General features: G+C 44.2%; 1 protein-coding gene across 17 annotated transcripts in view; it reads right to left on the reverse strand.

The window, feature by feature from the left end:
• Positions 1-4,562: 4,562 nt before the first annotated feature.
• The window catches only part of SRCIN1 (SRC kinase signaling inhibitor 1), a 262,355-nt gene continuing 238,983 nt past the window's right edge, over positions 4,563-27,934 (reverse strand). For 13 of the 17 annotated variants that reach the window (XM_053362016.1, XM_053362015.1, XM_053362007.1 and 10 more), the window contains 6 exons: positions 27,351-27,505; positions 26,235-26,387; positions 21,292-21,399; positions 17,668-18,906; positions 11,115-11,255; positions 4,563-5,478 (listed from right to left, as the gene is read on the reverse strand). In XM_053362016.1, the coding sequence (XP_053217991.1) occupies positions 5,344-5,478; positions 11,115-11,255; positions 17,668-18,906; positions 21,292-21,399; positions 26,235-26,387; positions 27,351-27,505 (1,931 nt within the window). In that variant the 3' untranslated portion in view covers positions 4,563-5,343. Of the gene's footprint in view, positions 5,764-11,114; positions 11,256-17,667; positions 18,907-21,291; positions 21,400-26,234; positions 26,388-27,350; positions 27,506-27,934 lie in introns of all 17 variants that reach the window. The other 4 variants (XM_053362026.1, XM_053362024.1, XM_053362014.1 and 1 more) reach the window with 3 other exon arrangements.

Genomic DNA, 27,934 nt, shown 5'->3' on the forward strand with positions numbered 1-27,934 from the left:
AGCCTGAATTGATAGGAGCTGGGGTTCAGTAACATGGGGGAGGGGAGAGATTCCCCACACCTGCGTTAACATCATAACTTTGCTGGATACAACCCCTTTGTGATCAAGTGCAGCCCCAGCTGAGCTTTGGCAAGGCTGCATCATCAGATAATCCAAGACCTGGTAAGGCTAAAGAAGGTGAAAAGAGTGCATTCAGAATGACTGTAAAAGCTATTACCAGAAAAACAGCATTCTCTCTCCCTTTTCCACATCAACAGAGCAGGGATCTAACAAATGCTAACACTTAACATCAACTGGGCAGTTACAGCCTCTGTGCATCGTGGGCAAAATGTGGGGGAACATTTTCCACTGTTCTTCTGTAAATTGGGTACTCATTAACAAAGTTTGTATTTTTTTCTACCCTTTAGTGCTCACTCTTACTCAGCACTTAAGTATGTGTTGGGTAGGGATTTTGATTCATGCTAGGACCATGTGTGTAGACATAGCGGATGAGGGCTGTATTGGCTCCCTATCACTTTCAATCTGCTTTTCCTTGTGTCCTGGTGATTATGTGCATTGACTAAAAGCACAAAAAGGAATTCCCAGCAGCAAGATGAGCATGCGCCGCCCAAAATAAATTACAGAAATTCTCCAGATTAAATCTGAAGAGAGGTGGAGCATAAGGCAGGAGTGCAGAGAACCCGTGGAGCAAGAACGGACTGAAATGAGGGGAAATCCACTCATCCCTTAGTCACAGCAGCTGCGGTTAAGTGAGCGGAGAAAATGCTGAATTTCCCTCTCCTTCCAGTGCATGCTGATGGGTTAACCGGGGTTTCTACATCCACATTATTGAGTGTGAGTAAATAAGCCAGAGCCGGCAGATGATGACTCTTAATCCAGATTAACTGTAGCAGAGTCTGAGTGATCCTATGCTGTAAAGGCTCTCAACCCTAAAGTACCGTCTGTGCTCTAAAACCCTGTGCTTTAGATTTTGCAACTCTGCAGAACTAGCATTGCCTCCAATGCATCCCTGGCTGTGAAGTGTATCTCCAGTTGAACTAAAGCGATTGATCGTTTTTCTCCCAGTCCCTTGGATTCTGACCCCGTGTACCTGTTCTGCAGATGAAATGGCTGTTTACTTATTACAGCCTCCCCTTCATATGCCACTCTCCAGACATTTTGGACTACAACTTCCACCAGCCCCAGCCAGCATGGCTGTGTTGGAAGGTGTAGTCTGAAATATCTGGCAAGAACCAGACTGAGGAAGTCTGCCTAAGAGGTGTTTGGCCACCTCAAGCTACTCCTTATTATGTGAGTGCATAGCTATTTGGAAATTGGTCTTACTCCAGAATCATGTCTGTGTGTGTGTCTTAAACAAGCATCCCTTCTCTTCTGAAGCCTCACAGAACAGACATTGTAAGGGCAATTCTACCACTTTTTTCTACCTCTTTAACTGCCACGGAGTCCTCCCCAAAATCCTATAAAAGATAGTTTGGTGAGCTGCTAAGAATTCTGCATGAAAGATCCCTACCCTGTCTCACAGAACAGGGTTCCCTGGGGAGGGGAAAGGCCTATAAACCCTCAAGGCAAACGCCAACACAACAATTCCCAAGGCAACTCACACATTGCCAGAAAGGAGGAAATGCATTCACGCAAAAGGGGAGACGGGTTTTCACAAAAATGTGCATGTGTAGATATAAATTTAGAAACAGCTGTTATAATTTCAAATAGAAATGCAAAGCATCTCACCATGACGGGGAAGTTGGTGACCAGGTGGCCCGCTCTGTCTCCGCTCTCCTCTCCAGGCAGCGACTGAAGATGGGCAACTTTTAGGCACCTGCTCGCTCTCTCTTGCAAGGATTCTTTACCTTTAAACCCAACTTGGATGCAACTGCCCTGTAAGTAGAGGACTCCTCCCAACACTGTGTAGAGTAGGCCACCCTACTGGGGTGGGGAAGCCAGTTCTGAAGCGGATATGCCTTTAAAGCCCCTGGTCAGTGGCTCAAAACCCTGCCTGCCCTCCCCTGCTCTGTCAGGCCTTGGTCCCTGTGGGCTGCAAAACAAGAGAATTCTCACGAAGAAAGATGCAATGGGATAGTGGACATTGCCGGCTCCATTCGTGCCAGTGATGGACATAGAGAGGGAATATGAAAGTAACAGACAATTGGAAACAGACAATAGCAAGCCCCAGAGATGGAATGTTAGCTTTGCGGAAGGGTTTCTAAACTCTGAAAGGCCCAGCCCAGCAGGGAATGACTCTGGCCTGAGCCCCATAGACGGGATTGGAGCTGCCCAAGAGCAAAACGCTTCCCTGTGGATCGTGGCCTCTAGCTCTATTTTGCACCATCATCATCACCCCAGCCACCTTTGATAGTTTCTAAAAGTACAAAGAGCTACATACATAATTTAATCAGGGGAAAAAACACACACCATTCTTCCTCCCCCCCTAAATATACTAGACACAACAAGGATTTTCTTTTCTTTTTTCCTCAGTATTTATATATATATATTTATATTACGTATATTATATATATATAATATGTAAATATATTTCTTAAAACAAATATATAAAATGTTAAGACACTTCACTTAAATGTAAAGAGGTTGCTTTTTTTTCTTCCATGTTTGTTTGCTGCAATCCTAAGAAACTGCATTTATGGACTGTTGTTTGTTGCTGTTTGTTGTTACATATTTGATTTTTTTGACTTTTTTAAAAACTTTGTTATTCAAAAAAAGGCTCTCTTAAAATCTTTATACAAAAATGATTGATTTACAAAAAAGAAAAAGAAAAGAAGAAAAACCATAAAAAACCAATTCCCCGCAGCGTTCCCCCCCACCAAAATATTCTGAGAATAATAGAATTAAAAAGGACGAGCTAGTCAACAAAACAAGGAGTGATTACATCTTGTATTATGTTGCATACAGACTCATTTCTTTTCTTTCACTTTTTACAGTAGCACGCCATTTTGCTATACATGTAGAGGCACGTTTTCACATGTGCACCCATGCCACATTAATATATTTCTTCATTTTCTGCCTGTGCTTAACGTTTTAGGCCAACCAACCTGCTCCAGCCTGGCGAGCTGCGGCTGTTTTGGAATACAACTCCCATCGGCACGCACTGGCTGGGGCTGATGGGAGTTGTAGTGCAATACATCAGATGGGCACCAAGCTGGCGAAGGGTGTTTCCTGTTCATTCAATGACTCTTGTGCAGGATGACCTTGCAAGGAACATCCCCTACCCCGAACTGCCATTCCGAACACACACCTGCGTATTGTACTTTTAGCTGAAGAAAGCCTCCATGGCTACAAACTCCCCCCGTCCTTCTCACTGGGCCCGACAGTGTTTCACGTTCTGCCTTTGCGACTCAGCTGTTGACATACGACATCCTTTCCTCCCCCCACATCCCCATGCCTCCTTGTGCTGCCATCGTTATCCTTTTTCAACTCCCTGCTGTGCTTTCCGCAGCTCAAATGCCACGTGCAACCTTTCAGGGGAAAAACAAAAGCTACCACCTCTCACAGATCGAGAATAAACACAGCTCTAATAACCCACCGAACCTTTCGCCCAAGGCTGTTTTCCTCCCCTATCCAAGCCCAAGAGAAAGGTATAAACTTGAGCTTCGTGGCCAATCACCCCATCGACAAGACTAAAAAACCCCCTCTGTGCCAGTCTTATTTGGGGGCACAATCCAATGGGGAATTCTCCTGTGCAAACCCCACTGAAACAAAGGACTTTCCCAACAGTCCTTTGTTTCGCTCTACAGCCCTGCCATCCTCTTTCCCTGGCCTGGAAGAAGCTCCACAGGCGGTTGGGTGTAATTTCTGCCCATGCCAGCCATCCTGGCTACGCAGTGCTTTTCTTTTTCCAGCAAGGCTCCATAGTCCATCCTAGGAGGAACCTTTGCAGGAACTGAGCAAAGGAGAGCCGCCTGTTCACCTGCCTCCACTGTCTTTTGCCCACCAAAACCTCATGCTTAGAAAAGGGCCTCATTTCACCTCCTTCAGCCTTCTCCAAATTCTCCCCAAACTCTCCTTCACCGCCCAGTTTCTTTGATACCCTGACACCGTGGTCTCCCTGAAACCTGCCTCCTCTATTTGGTATTCCACACGTTTTGAGGGCTCTTTCCCCCCATCTCACATATATAGTAACTCAACGGACATTTAAAGTGCTACATTATGTTGATTAATTCCATAGGAAGCTGGACTTTTCTCTTTCCGGACCCTGTTCTCAACATCGTTCTGCTGCCTGCTTTGGCTCTGTGCCCCTTCTTATAACAGTCTCCTTTCCCCTTTCTTAACAGTACGTTGCTTCTGCATGGTTGAGAAGATTGTAAGGGGGCAGGGGGAGCATTATTACAGGCTCAAAATTCAGTGCTTCCCCCCCCACAAGTCTTTGCTTTTCTTCCAAATTTAATCCAATGGCTTGGAAGAAAGAAAGAAAAAAATACACAACACCACACACAGATATTTCAGTTTGCGATGCGCACGCACACACACAAGTTCCGCCCCACTTTCCAGAACAGTCTTTGATACAGCAAGTAAACAACAGAATCCCACAAAATGGAAGCATACACATGCCCCAAAGTCAAAACACCGTTGATTTATGAATGACTCAGCACACACCTACAAGGATCCACGTTAATCAATTAATTACAACTTTTTTTCTCTCTCTTCTTAAATGTAAGGAAAGTTGAATAGCAGCAAATGTCCATGGGTTCTGAGGCATCTTCAGAAATTGGTTGCTCCCCTCCCCTTTTATAAGCCTCTGTAGTGATTCTGCCCCCTTTCTCCCACCCCCTCATAAAGGAATAGCGAAGACTGGCACTGAGCAGTGTCGTCGTTGCTTGCAGGCTGTGGCAACTGGCAAAAATATAAATAAAAATAATTCTTAATTGTTCTTTATACATGAACAACGCTAAGTTGTTGCCAGAGTAGAAAAGTTAAAGTTTGGGATGGATGGGGAGTGGGGCAAAAGAAGGGGTTGGGAGATCTGAGGGGAAACAGAAAACAGATGGGCAGCCATATTGTAGCAAGAGGGGAGGAAAAGAATAAATAGGTTGGCCAATTTGGGGGAAGAAGACAAGAGAGCAAACTAAATTGGCCATTCTGGATATTGGTAGGCGGCCCTGTGGGGAGCAAGAAGCAAGTCCCAAGGCTGGCCATTTTGTAGGAGGAAATGAGAACCGCAGGGCGGCCATTTTTGAAGGAACATTTTAAAACGCCTGAGGGGAGGGACTTTTCTAGGTGCCTCAGTGAGACCTGGGGAGGAGGAAATCACAAAGAGAGACAGCAAGCACTCCCCAGTCCCCCAGTAGCAGTAGGTTAGGAAAACAACCAAAGGAGAAGTTGGCAGAGGAGCTTTTAGAATGAAATGGAGGAGTTCCGTGACCCAAAGGAAGTCAGTACTGGGATGGAGGTCCTGCTTGAAGTAGGCTTTTCTGAGACTGGGCTTGAAGTCTCATTCATCGTGTTAGGGTCCTTGGTTGATCTAGCGGCCTAGAAAGAAAAGCAAGATTCAGGGAAAAGAAGAAGGAGGAGGGAGGAAAAGGAAGGTGTGTTGGGGTTGTGGGGTTGGGGAGGGGGAGAACCAAACATTTTCTTCTCAAAGGATTGCGAGACAGAAAGAAAGTGCAAAAGAAAGTGAGATAGAGAGAAAGAGACAAGAGTGGGAACTAAGTTAGGAAAAATTTCTATCAGAAACAAGCAGCATTGGCCAGGCCTGAGGCAAAAGGTCCGTTGGACAAAAACAGAGCACGAGATGAGCTGGTTTCTACAGGTTTACTGGATGAAGGGAAGGAGGGATTGCGAGAGGAAGCGGAGGAGACAAAAGAAGGCCAAAAAAGAGACAGAGCAGGGAGATGGGACGAATATGTAGGCAGGCAACGGAAGGGGGAGATGGGGAAGGGGATGGGGAAGGGACAAGAATTGAAATGTTAGTTTGTGGCCATGGACACCATGTTAGAACGACAACAATATTCATTTAGCTGGGGTGAGGAAGGGAGGGTAGGGGCAGAGTGCAGTTTACCACAGAGGTGCTGTTTATCAGAGGTAGCCTCAAGACATCTATTCGTTTTATTGTTCACCTATGGGTACCATTTTGTTGTACACTCCATCCGTAGCTAGCAGGCCAGAATTTGGACTGGGATGGATAAATCTTGTTAAGTATGTATCCCTCATAGTTGATATGGGGGTGGGGTGGGGTGGCAGAAGGGAAGGAACAAATTGTGAAAGACATGTGAAAATAAAATACAGCCTAAAGCCAATCTGAGCGAGCGGGCTTTCTTCTCCTCATGGTTATTTTAAGAAAAGGTTTTAGAAGTGGGCAATTCTTGAATCCCAGAGTCCCTGCCTATGGCTCCATCATCACTGTTTTCCTCCACAAAGGAATACACATGAAAGTTGGAAAATCTTTGTGGGTTTTGCACAAAAGATTGGTGAGCAGGAACAGGCAGGAATCTAGTTGCCTGCCTGTTGCTCTTTGTGAAAGAACCCAAGACCAATGAACTATAAGGAAACTAATGCTTAAAGTCCAATGCAGCAGGAGGAACCCATACCCTAATACCCATCCATTCTGGGGATGGATATATGACTAGACGTAACCCTAAGAAAGTCTCCATTCTCACAGATATAGGTAATCACAATTAATTGAAGCGTCTATTACTCCAACCGGCTTGTAAAAGACCTCCAAGAATGAAGGTTTCACAATCCTTCATGCATGCTCCTCCAAGCACATTCCACGGTGGAGGAAATTGTTGATAGCCGAACTAACCTCCCTTGTTGGTTCTAAAAATGCCAGTCATGCCAATTGTGTGCTCACCTCCCACTGGCTGCCATTTTGATGCAAAGGGGACCCAGAAGAAGAATCGCAAAGTACTGCATACTTTGTCATAGGAAGTTCCCAACAGCTCGCCCCTGCCATCTCAAACCCAACTTCAGCTCTAGTTGCACGAGGCATGCGTGGTCCTTCAGCACCCTTGCATGCAGATGCAAAGCAAATGCGCAACCGGCTCATGAAAATATTATCGGGGAAGGCGTACCCTGAGAAATGTTCCATGGCTTACCACTTAAGCAAACAGCACCTCTGCTTTGTGGCAAAGGGGGTACAGACTGCGGTTAGTATCAGGATGCAGGGACTTAGGGGGAAGGGAGTTGTGCAGGAAGTAAGGTTTGCATTTTATTCATTTATTCAGTGACAGTCCCATTTTGCTCACAAAACGTGCTTCAAAATAGACCGGAAAGCCACAGGGTGGGAAGACATGCTCACAGCCAGACATCCACTCCCCCCACACTTGTGGAGAGGAGGGGGTGGTCCTCTGTGTGTGCATATGTACCACAGAATGAGGAAAACCAAAGGGCCCTGCAGACAGGCAGACAGGACGTGGGAAAGGGTTCATGGTCTTTGCCATTCGTCATACAGATCTGGCATGACAAAAATAAAAAAAATAAAAAAGCCAGGAGCAGCAGGGAATTCTGGGAGATGGGCTAGCATATCAGATGCGCTCGGGAAGTGAAAGGGGAGGGAAAAATAACAAGATTTGTGTGGAAGGGGGTCAAGTCAAGGCTTGAGAAACAAAGGGAAGGAGAGAGGAACAGGTAGAGATGTCGTTGTGGTTTAAGGGATGAAAAAGTGGCAGTTGTTACCTTGCTTTGTGGCCTCAGAAAGTTGGCCAGCCACTGGGCGCACTGTTATAGCGTCGACAAGAACACAGAAGTGTGTGAACCCAGCTGAACCGTACTGGCCTAACCATTAAGACCCCAACCAATGCAAATGCACATGGGGCATATCAGGGGGCAGGGGGTGGGGACAGGAAATGGTGAAAAGGGTTTCCATGGGGAACAGGGGACTGCCACTGCCCAATGCACACACCTGTATTTACTTATGTAAAGTACAGATATAGTAAATGGCCAGTTACCTACGGTTGAGACACAGCAGGGCACAAGTTAAACATGTGCCGAGTCTGATAAAAACAACCTAGCCTCATGGCACTTTAGAGTAAGCGATTTATTGCAGCATAAGCTTTGGAAAACAAGAAGCATCTAGTGCACCAAAGCTTACATCACAGGCAATTGGCAAGGCTGCAGTCCTGTACTCAGTTACCTGGAAGAATGTCTTTTTGATATCAATGAGACGTGCTTCTGAGTAGACATCAACAAGACTGCCCTGCAAGGACTTTAAGGTACCATAAGACCCTGTTGTTGTTGCAAAACAGAGAGCTGTTTCACTGGAATGTGCCTCTGATAAATTTGAACATAAAGGTGCTTAACAGTGTGAAGGACTTTGAATAATAATAATAATAATAACAACAACATTAATACAAAGGAATTCTGATAATGACAGTTGCAAAGGCATAGATATCAAACAAGCGGTTTGATGCTCTACAAACAGTACAAGCAGTTAGATATAAAACAGTCTGTCTTTCAATATTATTCCAACATATTTTTTAAAAATGATGATTGTTGTAATAATCTTTTGAAAACTGATTTTGAAGTCTGGTTGAAAAGTGGTGCATGCAGTAAAATGGGGGGTTGGGAACCAACTTGCCCTTGTGCTTTACTTTTGAGTTTTTCTCCAGTGTGTTCACATTTCTAATGGTTTTAAAGGATTATAGCTTTTATAAACTTAAAAAAAAATTGTTTCTTGTTTCCCAAGTGTGTATGGAGTATATTGTAAGCCTAGAATCACCACTGATCCTTTGCTGAAGAGGCTCGCCGATCTTTCAGACAAGTCTAAACTTAATTCTCTCCTCTTGGGCAAAGATCATAAGGCAACCTGGCTGGTAGCCAGATTCTGCACCCAGATTTGTAGGCACAGATCATCCTCTAGAATAAAATAGCTTACTAGGGAAATGCTGAAGTCGCCCTTTGGGGTGCCTCAGGGTCAATTTTTAATGGTAGCCCAAATCTCAGCTGTATGGGTGTATGTATATACCTCAATTTTAACTCATGAGCTATTGCTGCAATCTGCTTCAATTGTATATTTTATCTTTATGAACGCTGTTTTTATTGTGTTATGTTATGTGAGATGGTCTTTGACCATAATAAAAATTATCTAAGCCTAGAATCACAGACTTTAGAGTGGGAAGGAACCATGATGTTCATCTTTAGCCCAATGTGGGGCTCAAACCCACAGCCCTGAGATTAAAAGTCTCAGGCAACTTCAGCGGTCAGGAGTGCCTGCTTCTGCTTTCAGCTGGTTTGCCCACTGTGGCCTTTCCTAAACAGCTTGGTTGCTGTGATCCATGCTCTGGCATGGGAGCCAACTCCTAGGGGCCGAGGTCCCTTTGCCCCCCCCCCAATAAAATATTTGAGGGGGCCCGCCCCTCACCAAAGTTGATGGGCATTGCCATTCAAATGGTGTGTGAGGTATTGTTTTAATTATGCTCTACACTGATTTAGAATACTATGTAAAAAGTGTTATATAAATATTTTTAAATAAATTAATGGTTATTGTTATGTCTCCACCCCACCCTTAACTTCTTTGTTCATTTGGTTCACATAACGATTGCAAAAGCAGATGTGGGTTCTGGGCCAATGCATCCGTTTTGGCAAGCAGTTACTCCGAAAAAATCCCAATACGTCTGTCAATATATCTCTTATTTAAAAAATCCAGCAGTAATTTATATAAACTATACTTATGTTTTAAAATTGAGCATACATTTGACAGTACATGGTGTTTATTGGGATGAATTTATTATTATTATTATTTGCCAAGATAGCACCTTAATGCCACACTGAAAAACCTAATTTCTCAAAGTAATAGTTGTTCATCTTTTGCAACTGCTCAAGCATTCTGCTCCTTAATCATCTTCCAGCCAATAAATCTTCCACAGAGCTGTTGACACCAACCTAACCCTTCTTGTAACCAACTGTGCCAACTGTTGTTTTTTTTATAAGGACGTCAAGATGGGTAAATAAAGCCTAATGGCATTTGGCTTTGGCTTGCGGGTGGCTGGAGGGGGTCGCTTCCACTTTTCAAGAGGACTCTGTTAATAATATAGAGGCGTGTCTTTTATCCTATTCTCTCGAGAATCCCTTATTCCTGTCTGGAGCCTCTTATGAACTCCTACCACGCATGTGGAGATACTGGACGTGAAAACAGCCCCATTCACTTCAATGGTGTGGGCAGCTTTGCATACGCATGAAGCTCTCCTTTCCCTCCCCACAGCTGAAGCCAACGAGGCAAGTGAGCCCCACATAAACATTAGAACTCTTATGTCGGCATAGCAGGATGCTTTGGGTTTCCATTCAAACACGGTCAAGCGATCTGATATAATTTTCTTCTTCTTTCCCCTCCCCACAAGGCACCCTCTCTTGTCTTTTCTCTGCTAAATATGCAACACTTCTCTGTGTGTGCCATGGGCAGGAAAGGAGTTGGGGCATACGCACATGGACATGTTGTGAAATGCTGGGGGGGGGGGTAACATGGATTCGATCACATCTCACAACCGATACCACTGCCTTTCCTGGCAGGGAAGAGGGCCTCTGACAATTTGTTGGGTTGCGCCTTCACAAGTAAGCATTTTCCTTCTTCTTTTCAAAACACTGCCATATTGATAGCACAGCACAGGAAATAAAAACTACTTGCCCACCCTAAACGAAGCAAAGCTCAGCCTTACAGAGACATAACTGGGCAGGGGAATTCTTAACCAAATCAAGGGGGTGGGTTCCAGTTGATGTTATCTGGAATTCAGGAGATTCTTGAGGAAGTAACAAGAACATGGAACTTTAGCGACAAAGGACTTAGGTTTAGGTTTGAGGGAGATGGGAGTCCTATCTGGACCTCACAACATACAATTTTTGCTGGGTTTGGCTCCAGCTTCTGGCGTATGCCTGTGGAAAGTAGCTCCCTATCTCTCTCTACATTCACTGCCATGTCACAAGTAGGTGCGTCTTCTGACAGAAATTCCCAGCCGTAATTTCTAAAATCGCTTCCAACGGGCATTAGGAATTTGTGTTCAAGGTTATGCAAATATACCTGCCCCTGACCCCGGATCAGCAATCCTTTGCCAACTCGCCACTCACCTCCACCACTCACCTCCACTCAAAGGCAAAAACAAAGGGATCCTAACTCAACCTGCCTCCACCCCAGTGCTCCCATAACAGAGTGGTGTGGCTGCCTACAGATAGACTACCTGTTGTTGTCCCTGGATGCGCATGTATTCCATGCGTTGCTTTATGTGCTTGCTCTTGTCGGGGCTGCCTTGCTGGGTTTGCTTCAGCCGTGATGCAGGATTGACCATCTTCATGGCAGGGATCGAGACGCCACCGCCGCTCTGGAGGGAGAACAGAGGAAAGGATGACTTTGGAGAGATGCTAAGGAGCAAGGCTTAAGTTGGCAACAGGTTAAGGGCTTGCCACCAGCTCTGCTACTGCTGCCAAATGCATCTCCCTTCACTCCCATTGGCTGACCTGCCATGGTGTCATGGAACGTTCACAAACGTTCAACCACTTAGGAAAAACCTATCTTCAGGAGAATTTTGACACATAGTGCTGCTTCTGTGGAGGAGATGAAAGAGCTGTTTACCTCTTGCCAGGGTTCTCTTGCTATCTAGCCTGCTCAATGTATATTGTACACATGTCTCCAAGCTCTGCTACAAACCACAATAACTTTTGAAGGCAAACAAAATATCCTCGCACTGAATATAAGGTAAAGGTAAAGGACCCCTGAATGGTTAAGTCCAGTCAAAGGCAACTATGGGGTCATGTAGCAAGCATGACTAAACTGCTACTGGCGTACAAAGGACCGTGACGAGTGCAAGAGCGCACGGAAATGCCATTTACCTTCCCACTGCAGCGGTACCTATTTATCTACTTGCACTGGCACGCTTTCAAACTGCTAGGTTGGCAGGAGCTGGGACAGAGCAATGGGAGCTCACCCCGTCGCGGGGATTTGAACCGCCCACCTTCAGATCAGCAAGCTCAAGAGGCCCAGTGGTTTAGACCACAACGCCACCCAAGTCCCAATATATATATATCACAGCTACGGAGCTCCTTTCCCCGACAGAAAAAGAATTATTTGTTGCTGCTATAGACCTACAAAATTACAGAACAACAGTCTTACACAATCACAATCAAAGCACAATAGAAATTGGGGGTTAATTACCCATTTGATCTTCTTGCCCCCCTTTTCTTTGCTAGCCTGGAAATTCATTAGAGGTTCAGGGAGCAGAAAGCACTGGATGAAGGGTTAGAGAAGGGTCTAAACCAGAGAGCTGAATAGCCAAAAAGTAAAGGAAGAATGGGAAAGGGTTTTATTTTTAGCATACTGATTTCTCCACACATTTGGCCTGACCCAGCACATGCAATCCATATAGGGAACCTGGTCACAACCCACAGACCAGCTGTGCTTAATAATAAAATCAGTTAACCACACCTCACCCCCACGTTAGAGGCCTGAACCAACTAGTTGTAAATATATACCAAAAACCAAGCGGCAATAGAGTCCATGACGAACAATTTAAAGCAATACCAAAGCAATACCAATATCAGACAAAGCTTTAGTAAAGGATTCCAATAAGAGGTGTCAGAACATTATTATATGGCCGTTTAAGTCTGGAAGGAAGTGGAATGGCTTCCCCCCATCCTCCCCCAAATCCTGAAGTAAGCTAACTTGGAAGCTCAATGCCAACTCAAGATATGCTGCTTGAAGGAGAGCCCAGATGAGCCCTTTTCAGTTATGTACAACATTTTGAAAAGTCTTGCTGCACCATTCAGATACAGGGATGCAAGAAGGCATTGTTTTCAATTCTACCCTGCAAACGTCGCAAGCAGCAGTGCTTCTGTTCCACTGCCTTTCATCTTCCATAGCAAACTATGCTATTCACCTCGCTGTCGGCTGCGGTGATATTATGTAGCTTACATACTTTAATTGTATAAATTACGTTGCAATTACGTTATTCTACCCCATGCATTTCAATGCAAAATAAACACAATGTAAAGCGGGCAGGACAGGGCTATGATTAATTACATTTGCAGACCGAAAGCAACAACAACAACAGCAGCAAATACTGATCGTATTTGCCAGATTGATTTTCATTCTGGACAGGGGGTGAACAAGCGAACATTGACCATTTCTGCTCCTGTTTTGTTGGGATGCACTGACATCCCGAATGAGACATGGGTTCTTGCCTTCATCAGTACCACCACATGTCCTGGGAAGGCAGGGCCAGCCCTGCATAATGGGTAATACAAACAAGGGCACCCCCCAACTATTTTGGGATTTTGTGGAAGCTATTCAATCACATACCTGAGCTTTGGGCTTGCAGATTTAAAGTGGATTAAAGCACTCTGTTGCCCTAGCACAACTAATCCACTTAAAAAAAGAAAAAGAAAGCAGACTTTTTTGCAGGTTAGAAAGTGATGGAGAAACACATTGAGAAGTGTGGGATGAACGAATGGTTAACAGGAAAATGTGTAAGCATCCCACTAAGTGAATTGGGATGAATGCAGGATGAACGCTGGTTGTTGTATAACCACCCGACAAACAAAGCAGAAGTAATGCGCAATAAAGTCTGGCTGTAGGAGCCCTTCTATATGTCCTTTTTATTGTACATTCATGATGATTTGTGCTCCTTATGGCATCAGGACAGTTATACGCGGTCCCACCTTCAATACTGTTTGCACCTGCAAAAGTTTGAGGGCAGTTACCTGGCAGCAGACTTTTGTACATCCAGTAGCGCAAAGCCCTGTTAAAACATGCAAATTTTACATTTTCTGGATTTGGCCAACAGCTTCCGAAGCTACCTTGTATTCCTCCAGATGTTGCTGAATTACAACTCCCATCATTCGTGTCTGTTGGCCAGGCTGATTGGAGTAATAATAATAATAATAATAATAATAATAATAATTTATTATTTATACCCCGCCCATCTGGCTGGGCCTCCCCAGCCACTCTGGGCGGCTTCCAACAAAACACTAAAATACAATAACCTATTAAACATTAAAAGCTTCCCTAAACAGTGCTGCCTTTAGATCTCTTCTAAAAGTTTGGTAGTTATTTTTCTCTTTGACATCTGGTGGGAGGGCGTTCCACAGGGTGGGTGCCACTACCAAGAAGGCCCTCTGCCTGGTTCCCTGTAACTTGGCTTCTCGCAGCGAGGGAACTGCCAGAAGGCCCTCGGCGCTGGACCTCAGTGTCCGGGTAGAACGATGGAGGTGGAGATGCTCGTTCAGGTATACTATTCAGCTATTCAGAAATATCCGGAGGGATGCGGGTTGACCATCCCTGTTCTAAAGGCAATGATTTGAAAGTATTCTGGGCACGATATAGTCAAATTTAAGCTTTTTAAAGTCACTAATACTGGAAAGAGAGACCTAAGCATCATGCAGGCTGTCTCTCCCATTGCATTAACTGGATTAAAAGCGTTTAACTTCAGCTGGCTTGTGCTCTTGATTTGTGATTATTAGTCCCAAGGCTCTTGGTTATCTTGAATTTTAATTGTTCACAAGTACCAATCGATCTTCATTATTACAATCATGGACCTGCCACTAAATTACAATCAAAGAAACACAAAATTACAGTTTCCAGGCCAATGAAAGACTGGAATTAACAGCATGGCAAAGGGCTAGGATATGTGAGTGAATTGATGCACATTCACACTTAACACTAGAGTGAATTGTTGAAGGCTATTTGGTTAGTAAGGCACTTTAATCATCCGGTTCCTAGTAGTACATGCTGATGCACAGAATCTTGCCGCTTTGATGGTGATCTCCATGATTCTTAATCCAACCCCTAATTAGATTTCAGATGAATACATTCTGCTGAAAGCAGAGGATGTTCTATGCAAGCCTACTTCTTTTTTGTTATATTGAGAGAGATATTCCAATGTCTTACGCTTGTCCTCTTTGCATCTGTTCTTCACTCCCTCTTGCTGTGCACATCATCTCATCAGGTCCTTGCTGCCGTCATCTCTTTACCAAGATTTGTCTGCTTCTTCCCTCTTGCATTCATATGCTTCTTCTCATATTGTTCCTCTGCTTTTCTTCTTCCGAACTGTCTTGAATTCCTTGTTCTCTCTTCTTTTTCCTTGTTTCACCACTCAAGCCACTTATCTGTGTCTCTGGCATTTAGGTCACCTTTTCCTTCCTCTTACTGCTGGAATTCTTTGCCTCTTTAATAACATACATCGTGTTGCTAGGCTTTCATGAGACCTTTCCCTCCTGAATTTTGGTAATTGTCTTTACATCCGGCAATTGATTAAAGGGCCCATCTATATTACATGGCACTTGTCAAAGTATCTATATCTTTTTCGATTAATTTCTTTTCCCTCCCCCTATTCCTTCTGTAACTTGTGTTAACAGATGGTGAATAATTGGCCAAGTATTTTCTTTTTAAGAATGTACATCACCTGGCACAACAATAGACTATCATGATTATTTAGTCAGCTCAATCCTGAAGATCCTGAGCAGACATTTTGTACAATCAAATATTTCCTCTCTTTTTTTAATTATCATCTCTCGGCCTTCTGCTACTCTAATCCCCATGCCTGGATCAATATCTTCTTCCTCTGATCATCTAGGCATACCCCTAAAAGGTAAAGGGACCCTGACCATTAGGTCCAGTCGTGACTGACTCTGGGGTTTCAGCGCTCATCTCGCTTTATTGGCCAAGGGAGCTGGCGTACAGCTTCCGGGTTATGTGGCCAGCATGACTAAACCACTTCTGGCGAACCAGAGCAGCGCACGGAAGCGCCGTTTACCTTCCCGCCGGAGCGGTACCTATTTATCTACTTGCACTTTGACGTGCTTTCGAACTGCTAGGTTGGCAGGAGCTGGGACCGAGCAACGGGAGCTCACCCTGTTGCGGGGATTCGAACCGCTCACCTTCTAATCGGCAAGTCCTAGGCTCTGTGGTTTAACCCACAGCGCCACCCGCTGGCATGCCCCTAGCCTCCTACAAACTCCTTCTCAAGACTTGCACCTTTTCCAGATTTCCCCCCCCCCCCGATCCCTATAGTCTCACTTTGCCTGCACCTCCAGTGCTGCCAGACTTTGCTCTGCTAATCATGGTTTCTTGCTTATTAAAGTACACCTCTCTCCTCTACCACTCTGTGCATCACAGCCCTTCACACAGCTCACCCCCACTTTTTTTTTCATCACAAGGGGAATGGGACTACAAACATCTTATGACCAAACTTTCCCCCTCTAAGCAGTTCGGATGTTCATGAGTAGTCCATGATGTCACAGCATGTCAACTAATAGCAGAAGAGAGGACAGTCACAAGGCCTATCAGCTGCCCAGCCATTTTCAAAACATAATTGCTGCTGTATAAAATCCTAAATAATTTGGGACTGGGATATCTAGCAGATTGTCTTCCCGTTATATCCCTGGTTGATCTTCCAAGGAAGCCTTGCTGATCATACCAGAACTGCCAAAATGTCATCTTATGCAGATTTTGCTTCTTTTTAAGCTTCATATGGCCATCTTTTACTCATTGCCTGGGCAACATCATTCTCCTGGAAAAATTTGAGGCTAGAAGAGACTGAGGTTAAACTCCTACGAGTTCTGGTTTTGAAACTGCTGCTAAGTTTTGGGAGGCGGTCGCCAAATTAACAACCTCGATGCTCATTTGCCCATTATGGCAGTGCAAAAGAAACTTAACAAGGATGTGAATTATCACCACTAAAGTCCATTTTTAAGGGCATTGCTCCAGGGCCTCATGGTTAACCATAAGTCACTAAAAAGAATCTAACCAGAGGCCCCATCTGTACTGTACCTTTAAAGCAGTATCATGCCACTTTCAAAAGTAATCACTCCCCCCAAAGCATGCTGGGTACTGCAGTTTGTGAAACGAGAGAGAGAGCCAGTGTGGCATAATGGCTAGAGTGTTGGACCTGGGAGCACACGATTCGAATTCCAACTCAGCCATGAAGCTCACTGGGTGACCTTGGCCCAGTCGCCACTTCTCAGTCTAAACTGCTTCACAGGGTTGTTCTGAAGATGAAATGGGGAGGAGGGGAACCATGTACACCACCTTGAGATCCTTGGAAGATAAAGGTGGTATATAAGTGCAATGAATAAATAAATAAACAATAAATAAATAAATAAATAAATAAATAAATAAATAAATAAATAGTGCTCAGAGTTGTTAGGAGACCCTTATTCCCCTCACAGAGCTACGATTTCCTGAGTTCCATGGGAAGAGAGGTTGATTGTTGAACCACTGCTGGAAACCCCTTTACCAAAAAAAAAAGTCACTTTCCCCCCAAGGTTTCTTGGCTGGGAGGCAGCAATGACAGTTCAACAACCAGGCTTTGTGCGGCTAGTTTGCATTTGTGGTTCACATGGCTCAAAGACAAATGCAAACAGGGTGCTGCACTTTCGTTCCTGTTAAGAGACAGCCTTCCCTACGTTTCAGAGACAGATTCGGTGCCAGTGTTGAGGAAGAAGAATAAACAAGCATGAACAGAATGAAGAAAGTAACACTGAATAATCAGACTAAGACATGCCATTACCATAGCCAGAAAGAAAGAGTAGCTCAAGCAAGTGGCAGGCATCTCATTTGGCTTCCTAGAGAGACTGGACTTGAAATTCCACTTAAATCTACAATTTTGCAGAGACCTAAGATGGTTCACACCTTGTCTCTTAAGAGCAGGTCGAATCTTGAGAGGACAGACAGGAGAGAAGACTTTCAGGGAGGAATCTAGAGGTACAGCAGAATAAGAGGAATGTTTAAAACAAGTGAACCTGCGGGTCGTCGTTCAACAGGAACCGAGGTTTGGGCAGCAGAGGAGGTTTAGCGCTGGTTGGAGAAGTCTTGGGTGTGCTGTTGCTTGCTTCATACTGTTTTAAATCATGGCAGTCAGGCTGCACAACCACTGAACCAGCATGGCTGCATTTGGGCACATGCGTGCCCACCTTCCATTCTCCATTTCTGCCATTTTCTGAGCCCAGAGGCCCAATGTGATTTTGAGCAAATATAAGCTCAGTAGATGCCTGGCAGCTAATTTCACTGATAGTCATTTCGAGTTCTCTGATGGTCTCTTCCAGGTTGTCCAGCCTTTGGTAAGTGTCTCTGCAAATCTCTCGGCTTCTTACGGTCATGTCATCAAGAGAAGTGCTTTCCTTTGGCTTGTCTTCTAAACCTGTGTCTATCTCGTCCTTGTCTGTGCTGGCACCAACAGGAGCCAGGGATGCTGCGTAATACCCAATGACTTCTCTATTCCCAGGGGATTCTGGATGCTGCAAGGGAAAATACGTTTCTGAAGCATCCATCAGATGACCTCTCTGCATTGGTACAATAGCAACATCAGGGCCTTTCAAAGCTATTGGAACATCTTCTGTGTCCTGATCGGCTTCTTCGTTTTTTGATTCTGCAGCGTTGCTTCTCTTATCCAACCCTATGAACACGTCACCTCCTTCTGTTGGTGAAGAAAATGTCTTATAGTCAAGTGTGACAACAGGTGATTCATTTTCTTTTGAATGGGCCCCAGTCCCTTGGACAGTTGTCTGTTGACTACTTGCTTGCTTGCCCCAAACTTTCACAAATGTAGCATCTTCTCCTCCAAGTTGAACAATTTCATCTTCCAGTGAAGTTTTTCTTTTTTCTACCAAGCCTCCTTCTCCCCCATGATCAGTGTCACAAATAAGACCAGTTCCAGGCAGATATCTACGAGATTTCACTTTAGCTGGCAGAGAATGAGTGCATGTTGAGGCCTTATTGGACAGGCCTCCTTTCAGCTTCTTTTCATCCTTTTTCAGCTTTCCCAACAAGACCTCTGGGCTCTCCCTCGTTTCCACCATAGTCCGTCCAATGACTCCTGTCTGTCCTCTGATGCATTGGTGATCACGGGTCCGAGGGTTGCATATCCCCTTATCAGCTTCTGGCTGAGATTCAGGAAATGTCAAGCTGGACACCCACTCAGAAATGGCAATATGAGGGAGGTGGGAATTGTAACCAGATGGAGGTTTTGAGAGTCCTGACTCCTAAGGGAAAATTCAGACAAGAATTATTGAGGCGGGAGAGTTTGCTGGATGAAAAAAAAGCTAACAACCATCTTCTCGGCTCAATATTCGAATGAGTTCTTAATAGTGGGCCTGGATCAACCTGTTTGGCCACCTGGTCTACTCTCTTGTTTTGAAGTGCAATTCCCTTCACCCCTGAACACTAGACATGCTGGCAAAGGCTGATGGGAGTTGCAGTCCAAGACATCTGGAAGGCAGCACATTGGAGAAAGCTGGTCCACCACAAGAACTAGTCTGAACATCACAGACGTTTCAGGCACCAATGTGGAGGTATTTCCTCCACAAGATCTGTTGAAGTCGGACTCAAATGAAGGATATTTGGCAAAACACCATTTCAAAATTTGATACCTGTGGATAGTTATCCACAGCTTGCCTTAGTGATAAGGCCAATCTGGCAGCCCAAATATTGATGTCTACCAAACAAGAAAACCCTGTCAGTCATCTCAAGGTATAGTTTATAGGCAAAGCCAAATGGCTAATTTACAATGCAACTTCATTCCAGGTTAACTATGATTGCTTCCCCCAAATAGTCCTGGAAACTGTAGTTTATAGATGATAGAGATAGATAGATGATAGATTAGATAGATAGATAGATAGATAGATAGATAGATGATAGATAGATAGAAATATCTGTTGCGGATCTCTATTTTCTCTTGCAAAAATATGATTCCTAGGAAGCTGGTAGTACGATGTAGTATAAGGTTACCAGATGTCCCTGTTTTCCAGGGACAGTCCCCGGATTTGCAAATCAGTCCCCTGACAAAATCCATTTATTTAGTAGGAAGTTGAAAAGTGTCCCCGGATTCATTGAAAAAAATCTGGTAACCTTAAGTAGTAGGTGTGCCCACAGAAATGAAATAAAGTCAGAAGCGATGAAGAAGCCAAGTGTCCTAACCCCTTGCACATAAAGCAAATCCAACTCCCCACAAGCACTTTTGCCCGCAGAATCCAACCCACAGCTTACCACAAGCAGAGACCAGGCACACACCCAGGAAAGCTATCTGTAGAGCAGAGGGCTCAAGCACAACAGTCACGCTACAAACAGTGAGGGGGAAGATAAATAAAAATCTCCTAGGACAACTGCTAATGTGAACTGCAGGTACATGTCCTCCCCCATGGGATCCTAGAGCATGAGCCACACCCATCTGTCAGTCCATGTCAATGTAATTTTATCAGCTGCCAGTTCAGCTCACCCAACATTGGGTCTCTACTTATTGCAGCTCCTGAAGGTGCCTGAGGTGGTGGGGAGGGAACCACAAGATCCTGTGCTAGAGGAGGGTGTGGCATAAGAATAGCCTGCTGAATTAGGCCAATGGCCCATCTAGTCCAGCATCCTGTTCACACAGGGGCCAACCAGATGCCTGTGGGAAACCCAAAAGCAGGATTCATGCGCAACAGCGCTCTCCCCTCCTGTGGCCTCCAGTGACAGGCATTCAGAGGCATCGCTGCCTCCAGTTTTCTAACCCCCCTGGAGCACCACTGAGACAGTTTGAGAGAAATCAGCAAATTCTCAACAGTATCCCACTCTCTACACCAGCGGTTCTCAACCTGTTGCTCCCCAGATGTCGTTGGACTACAACTCCCATCATCCCTGAGCTCTGGCCTTGCTAGCTAGGGGTGATGGGAGTTGTAGTTCAACAACGTCTGGGGACCCACAGGTTGAGAAAGGCTGCTCTACACCGAACCAAATCTCCAGAACTCTTCCAGATATTGCATACTAACAGTAATAAAAAAACTTTTCTGCTGTCGTAGGATGTGACTCAAGCCACAGATAACACCAGAAGGGAAGCACTGTAGTTGGGGGAGATAAGAATGTGGCATTCTCCGCCCCCTCATCCCCCCGGATCCATGCACTTGGAAACGAGCAGTGAGAACAAGCACCCAGGCTCCGCCCAAAAGGCGTGGCATGCATTGCAATCAGGAAATCCCTTTGTCTAGAAGTGCAGGCGGAATAATAGCGCAAGCAGAAAAAGTGAGTTACCCCCAACTAAACAGTGATCGGCACTCCCGGTTCCGCCCCAGTCCAAACTTTCCCAGCATTCTTTGGGGGGAGGCCCAGCAAATCATACACCTGTCCCTTCGAAAGAATCACACAGGGTTTGTGCCGGTTGGATCCCGTGTTGTGTCAGGACAATGCACACTACTTGTGTCAGGTGGGTGACGTGGGGAAGAGCCGTTAGTTGGTTAATGTACGGAGAGGTAGAGAGAGAGAAAGAGAAAGAAGAGTTAACAAGGGGCTGCAGAAAAGGAAGAGGAATCCTGTTAGAGGTGCTATGGCAGGTAGCCAGTCAGAGGGAAGGAAGAGAAGAAGGGGGTTGTGATCCGTCCGAACAACGGCTGTGTTACCTTCCATCCTTCGGCTGCTATGGTGGCCCCATTGGGCCACATGTCTGCGGCAGGGGTGAGCTGGTCGCAATGGAACTTAGGAATAAATGAAGAGCTTCTCTGAAATACCTGAGGAAGTCAGAACATGGAAGGTGGTTGTTTTGGGTTTGGTTTTTTGGAGGGGCTGTATACAGATAGAAAACAAAATAGTGTGGGTTGCTAATTCCGGCTCAAGGAGGATAGCCACGAGCTTATGGGGTGGCGTGGAACTGACAGCCAGGAAACTGACCACAGGGCTTGGCCATACCCTCGTTTTCAGAAAGGATCTGCAGGCAGATAGTTCGTTAAAAACTGAAATCACGAGATGTACCGTTATGAGAACACCCACTTTCAGCTGTGTAACAGACAGTATACTGTGCTACAGAATGACAATGACACACAGAAATAGGAATACAGTACACCCCTTTTATGCCCTCAGTGTTGCTGGACAGGAAACCTTGAAATTCACTTGTAGGTGAAAACTACACTTGCTTGTTTGTTTTTAAAATACCAACCATAAAACTTTCTTGATTTTAAGCCCACATTCACCCAATTGGCCCAATTGTACTGACTAGTGATAAAAAAGACATTGCAGTGATGTTTCGGGGGGGGGGTGGAGACAAAGGAAGAAAGTTGATCTCGGGGTCCTTCCTGGCACCCACAAATCTACTGTCATTTTTGCTTCCAGATCTGCAGTAATTCTAAATTATAACAAGCTTCGCTAAGGTGAAGGAGAACTTCATTTCTATATCACACCAAGCTACATATTACACTTAGCTCTGCTTTTAAAAAAATCAAAATGAAACTATTACTCGAATGGCATACAAAAGATGAGGAAGTTAAAACGGTAATGATTCAATGGGCTAAAGATTTTGGCTATAATATACAATTTGAGGACTGGATAAGGTTATGGAAAGAGGGAATGAAATTCACCGCATGTACTACGATAAAAGAAAATGTGATGAAAATGTTATATAGATGGTATATAACCCCAGTGAAACTAGGAAAGATGTTTAAAGTTAGTAATAAATGTTGGAAATGTCAAGAGAAAGAAGGAACATTTTATCACATGTGGTGGGAATGTAAGAAAGTGAAAAGCTTCTGGGAAATGATTTATAACGAGATGAAAAAAATGATGAGATATACGTTTGTAAAGAAACCAGAAGCATTGTTATTAGGTATACTAGGTAATGATGTTGAAAAGAAAGATGTGAAGCTATTTAGATATGCAGTTACAGCTGCTAGAATTTTGATGGCCCAAAAATGGAAACAGGTAGAAATGCCAACGAGGGAGGAATGGAGAATGAAATTGATGGAATACGCAGAAATGGACAAATTAACATGTAAAATTCGAGACCAACGCGATCAGAGGTTCACCGAGGACTGGAACAAATTTACAGAGTATATCAAAACTGTGTGTGATCAGGAAATAACGCTTGTTGGATTTCAGGAAGCTTTGTGAAGAGAATAGTAAGGAATGTTGTTTAAACGAAAAGATAAAATAAGGATTGTTAAAGTGCAACACAAATTTAAGGAATGTGAAAAGTTGTGAAAAATATGGAAATTGTCAGATAGGCTGACGGAAGTCTATAAGATGTATAAGTTAAATTGGATGTTAAATTGTAACTGGATTGGTTATTGTAAATTTGAATAAAAATTAATTACAAAAAAAATAAATAAATAAATCAAAATGAAAATGTATAAGGGTTTCAGTCCCAAGTCTGTAAGTCCCCCTTTGGAGGTTTTGGCTGTTACCATAACAATGGTTCAGAGAATATGTTAAAATCATAATACTCAGAATTGAGTTGGATAGTGTAGTTCTAAGCATGCCCACCAGGAGGCAACATTTCCCCATAAACTGCTTCTAAACTCAGGGACCATTCCAAGTTGATTACTATACTACTACATTGCCAGCATTTTACAGTAGTAACGAACAACCTGGTGAATTTCTGATATCTGCAGGTTCTGGGTTAAATTTCATTTCCTTTGCAGTCCAAGTGACATTTTTTAGCAGCTGAAAAATTCATTTGACAAAAGCTGGGTCTGGCTAACCCATGGCTAACTGCACGCTTACATTCTTAACAGTTCCGTAACACCCTTTCTCTAAAAATGCAAATCCACTGGAAGAGGAGAACTTGGAGTGGAGTTGCGTTACATGAGGGTTCTGTCATCTGAATGTATCCCCATTTCTCCACTCCAAACCCACTGGTGTTTCCCTCCACATGGTTCAAAGAGCAACCATATAGAACAGCATTTCCCAAACTTGGGTCTCCAGCTGTTTTTGGACTACAGTTCCCATCATCCCGGACCAATGATCCTGCTAGCTAGGGATGATGGGAGTTGTAGTCCAAAAACAGCTGGAGACCCAAGTTTGGAACAATGTGATATAACCCTGCAATAACTTTTGACAGGACCATAAAATATTATTTTTAATACCGGTTTGGGAAAGTATGTTTATCAATGGGAAATCTGAATTTCTGGGGATACACATTCAGATGACATAACCAAAGCAGCAAATGGGGGGAAAAACACCATACTCTTAAATGGAAAAATAAGGGAATTGGATGCATTTGGGAATGTCACTATCCAAAGCCATAGCTACACAGAGAAAAAAAAGTCAGCTGGATCCTTGGGGAAACAAGATACAGGAGGGTTAAAAATGTGAGCATCAGAAAAACCTACGTGTGGATGGATAGCATTGCTATGATAAAAATGAAACATCACAGACACTGCTGTGCCGTTTCCTTAACTGTACCTCCAATAATTTCATAAGGGATAGAGAAGAACTTAATCCAATTCAATGTCCTGTTTGAACAAATTTACCTGGTTCCAAGAACAAAATGTGGCTGTTCTTCCTGGGAAGAACACTGGGAAACACTGAACAATGTAAAATAAATACTCTGCCAGCAGCACGGATTTGAGAAAATTAAACCAAATCAGTCCGAAATGCAATGGAATATATAAAGCCCTAATTAGAACTTGGGATAAATACAGAGAATAATTGACACTATTGACACCGCTTTTATATTGCAAACATTTTCCAAATGGCAAGGGGATTAGGTATCTGAGAACAATGTGGGTTTTTTTTTCAATTTTCTGTGGAGTGTGGGGCTGGGTGGGAGGGAGGGAGGTAGATGTCATTTATAAAGCCATGAAATGTAAAATGTGGAATCACTTCCTGACCACCCCCCCTTATCAGCTTCTGGTTGAGATTCAAATTATTACAAATTAGGAGTCAAATTCAGGCAATACAATGAGAGCTAAGTGACACGAAATCTGACAAAATTTGAACAGCTGCTAATACGTCACGTTACTTGCAAAAACGTCTTCTCTGTGGAATTATGTTGGAGCCTGAAGATTACAAAGATAAAGACAAATGGGAGAGGGATTTACAGGTGTCAATTTCAAACTCTCTTCGGATTTATATCTGTAGAGAAGGGCCATGTTAACTGTGTATAATTAACCTATATAGATAACTTTTTTTATAAATGGTTGTAATGGTACCATATTTCATCCAGTAAAAAGAAAATACATGGAAATACATCTTGTGCCTTTGGGAGGCATTGTTAAGTCAGTGCAGATTTCATGTATATATAGCCATCCCATAAGAAAGCGAGTTTTATATACTAGAGGAATGTTATTAGAAAGATCAAATACTGTACATTAACCCTAACCCCTCAAAACACACACACACACACACACACAACACCCTCCCCCACTAAACCCCTTAGTAATTATCCTGAGTTATTTGAAACCTTACATCTCAAAAATATGCAGTTCTACTGTGGGCACAAATGATTTTAATAATGTATTGGGAAAAAGAATGGCGTCGCCCGCAACACAGGAATGGATACAGAGTGCAGCAAACAGTGTTAATTCACAAGCTGACCTTTTACAGACAAGACATTGATGGGAAGGGATGAATCAGATGAGACAATCAGATGAGACAATCACAGTCAATAGGGACTGTTCGTTCCATAGCAGCCTCATAATAGAGCTAATGAAAATGCCTGACAATAAGTGTTGTCAATAGTGCAATACTTTCATTAATGAGACTTAGTTTTGAACAGGACTGGAGGGAGTTTGTGGCCTTCCAGCCGACACCTTCCCTGACTATTCACCATGCTGAGTGGAGCTGATGGGAGTTGACTCTAACAACATCTGAAGGGCCACAGATTCCCCCATCCTTGGGGATAGTGTACAACAAGCAGTTAGTCCCTAGTTGTTCAACTCTTATTGGAGGTGTTGAGCACCTGAGGCTCTCCAGAGAACGGACTCCAGCTCTCATCAGCCTCAGCCAGCATGACCAACCGTCAGGGATGATGAGAGGTTCCTCACCTCTTAGTAACAGCAACCAGATGTTTTCTGAGTAGATGTTAGCATGTCCCAGATTTTAAATGTTTTTTTTGGGGGGGTCCAACATTTGGTTAATGCAGGATTGCAGACTGAGTGTAATGTCTAGAAGCACAAGTCATGCTCAGGGATGCAAACATTTGCTGACATTCAGCCAGAACAAAGCCTGCAAAGTGAATCTCCACTTAAGGAGATCCTGCTCTAGCGGGTTTCTCGTCGAATTTCTCATAATTCTAGAATCTACAGGCATAGTAAAACTCCGGCCCTCCAGATGTTTGGGACTACAACTCCCATCATCCCTAGCTAACAGGACCAGTGGTCAGGGATGATGTAGTCCCAAACATCTGGAGGGCCAGAGTTTGCCTATGCCTGATCTATTCCCTACAAAAAATTAGGAAGTCCATCTCTTGGCTTCACAGGCCACTAGAGCAGGGCTTTATCAGTCTGGCCACAGTGCAGCCACTGAGTCACCTCAACGACATGGATGGAAACGGCCACACTGGGGCCAAAACTGCTTCTGCAGTTTTGCGGACCATTTGCAAGTGGCTCCTTCTTACATATGCCCTGCTTACCTCGAGCTCTGCAATGATCCGGTCTTCCTCATCATCATCTTTGATGGCAGAGGCAATGATGGGGGGCGTAGAGGCAGGCCTAGCGACCTCTGACACAGTCCTCCTCAGCTTCACCTGCGGCTTCTGGGTCTCCAGCTCTTCTGATTCGGCTTTCTGGAAGAACAAGCAAAGGGAGAGGTGATGAATGGGAAAGAGGAAGGGGGAAAGGGCACGGGACAAATCTAGTTCCCTGGGAGTGCTCCCTGTTTTATGGGAGGGATTAACGTTCATACTAGAAATTTAGGTTTGCACAATCGAAGTGGATGAAAGTGCTATTTCAGCCTAAAATAGCATCTGCTTTTTTTTTTTTAAGAGAGGCTTTTTGCAGTTTGGAAACAGATGGAGAAATATATTGAGAGGTGTGGGGTGAATGAATGACTAATGGGAAAATGTGCAAGTAAATCGGGATAGATACAGAATGAATGCTCACTGTCATATAACCACCCTGCAAACAAATCAGAACTAATGCTCAATAAAGACTGGATGTACGGGCCCCTCAAGATGTCCTTTTTATTGCACATTCATGATGATTTGTGTTCACAATAACATCAGGATAGTTATATACAATCCACTTTGAAAACTAATGAACGGACTTTCAGTTGTTTGGAAAGTGATGAGCAAATGCATTTAAAACTGTATGATGAAGGAATGATTAATAGAAAAAGACTTGTAAGACCCTGATGTTGGGAAAGATTGAGGGCACAAGGAGAAGGGAACGACAGAGGGCGAGATGGTTGGATAGTGTTCTCGAAGCTACGAACATGAGTCTGACCAAACTGCAGGAGGCAGTGGAAGACAGGAGTGCCTGGCGTGCTCTGGTCCATGGGGTCACGAAGAGTCGGACACGACTAAATGACTAAACAACAACAACAAAACACCCCACAAGCAAATCAGGATGGATGAAGATTGAATGCTCATTGTCATAAAACTGCCCCATAAACAAGTCAGGATGAAGACTGGACATAAGTCTAACTGCTGTGTAAACTTTGTGCAAGCCAAGCAGAATTAATGCTGAATGAACAAGTCATCTGGAGGAGCCCCTGGATATCTCTGGCCTGTCATATAAGGGATTCATACCTTCATGAAACTGGATTCCTTTTTGCTGGTGACGATCACCTCTCCTGTACGGGTGGTCGTGAGACCGTGGGAAGATGGGAAACTCCGCCGAGGTGGGGGTGGGGGAGGAGACTTGGAGGGCTTCTCAGTCCGATATCTGGGCACCGTCAACTCATCTAGGGAGGTTGACAAAGTTAGCGTTAGGAGCCATGCATTTAATTCACAGCTTTCTCCAGCACACACAATGCTGCACATTGCCTATCTGCCCAGATGGATCCGCACATTGGAAACTGCGTGCAGCTGTCTGGAGGCAGCAATAAAGGACAAGGTCTCAGAGACTTGAGGAACATACCGTATTTTTCGCTCTGTAAGAGGCACTAGACCACAAGACGCACCTAGTTTTTGGAGGAGGAAAACAAAGGGGGGGAAATTCTGAATCTCAGAAACCAGAACAGCAAGAGGGATTGCTGCGCAGTGAAAGCAGCAATCCCTCTTGCTGTTATGGCTTCTGGGATAGCTGCGCGGCCTGCATTTGCTCCATAAGACGCACACACATTTCCCCTTACTTTTTAGGAGGGAGAAAGTGAGTCTTATAGAGCAAAAAA

The sequence above is a fragment of the Podarcis raffonei genome, chromosome 13, assembly GCF_027172205.1.
Source record: "Podarcis raffonei isolate rPodRaf1 chromosome 13, rPodRaf1.pri, whole genome shotgun sequence".
Lineage (NCBI taxonomy): Eukaryota > Metazoa > Chordata > Lepidosauria > Squamata > Lacertidae > Podarcis > Podarcis raffonei.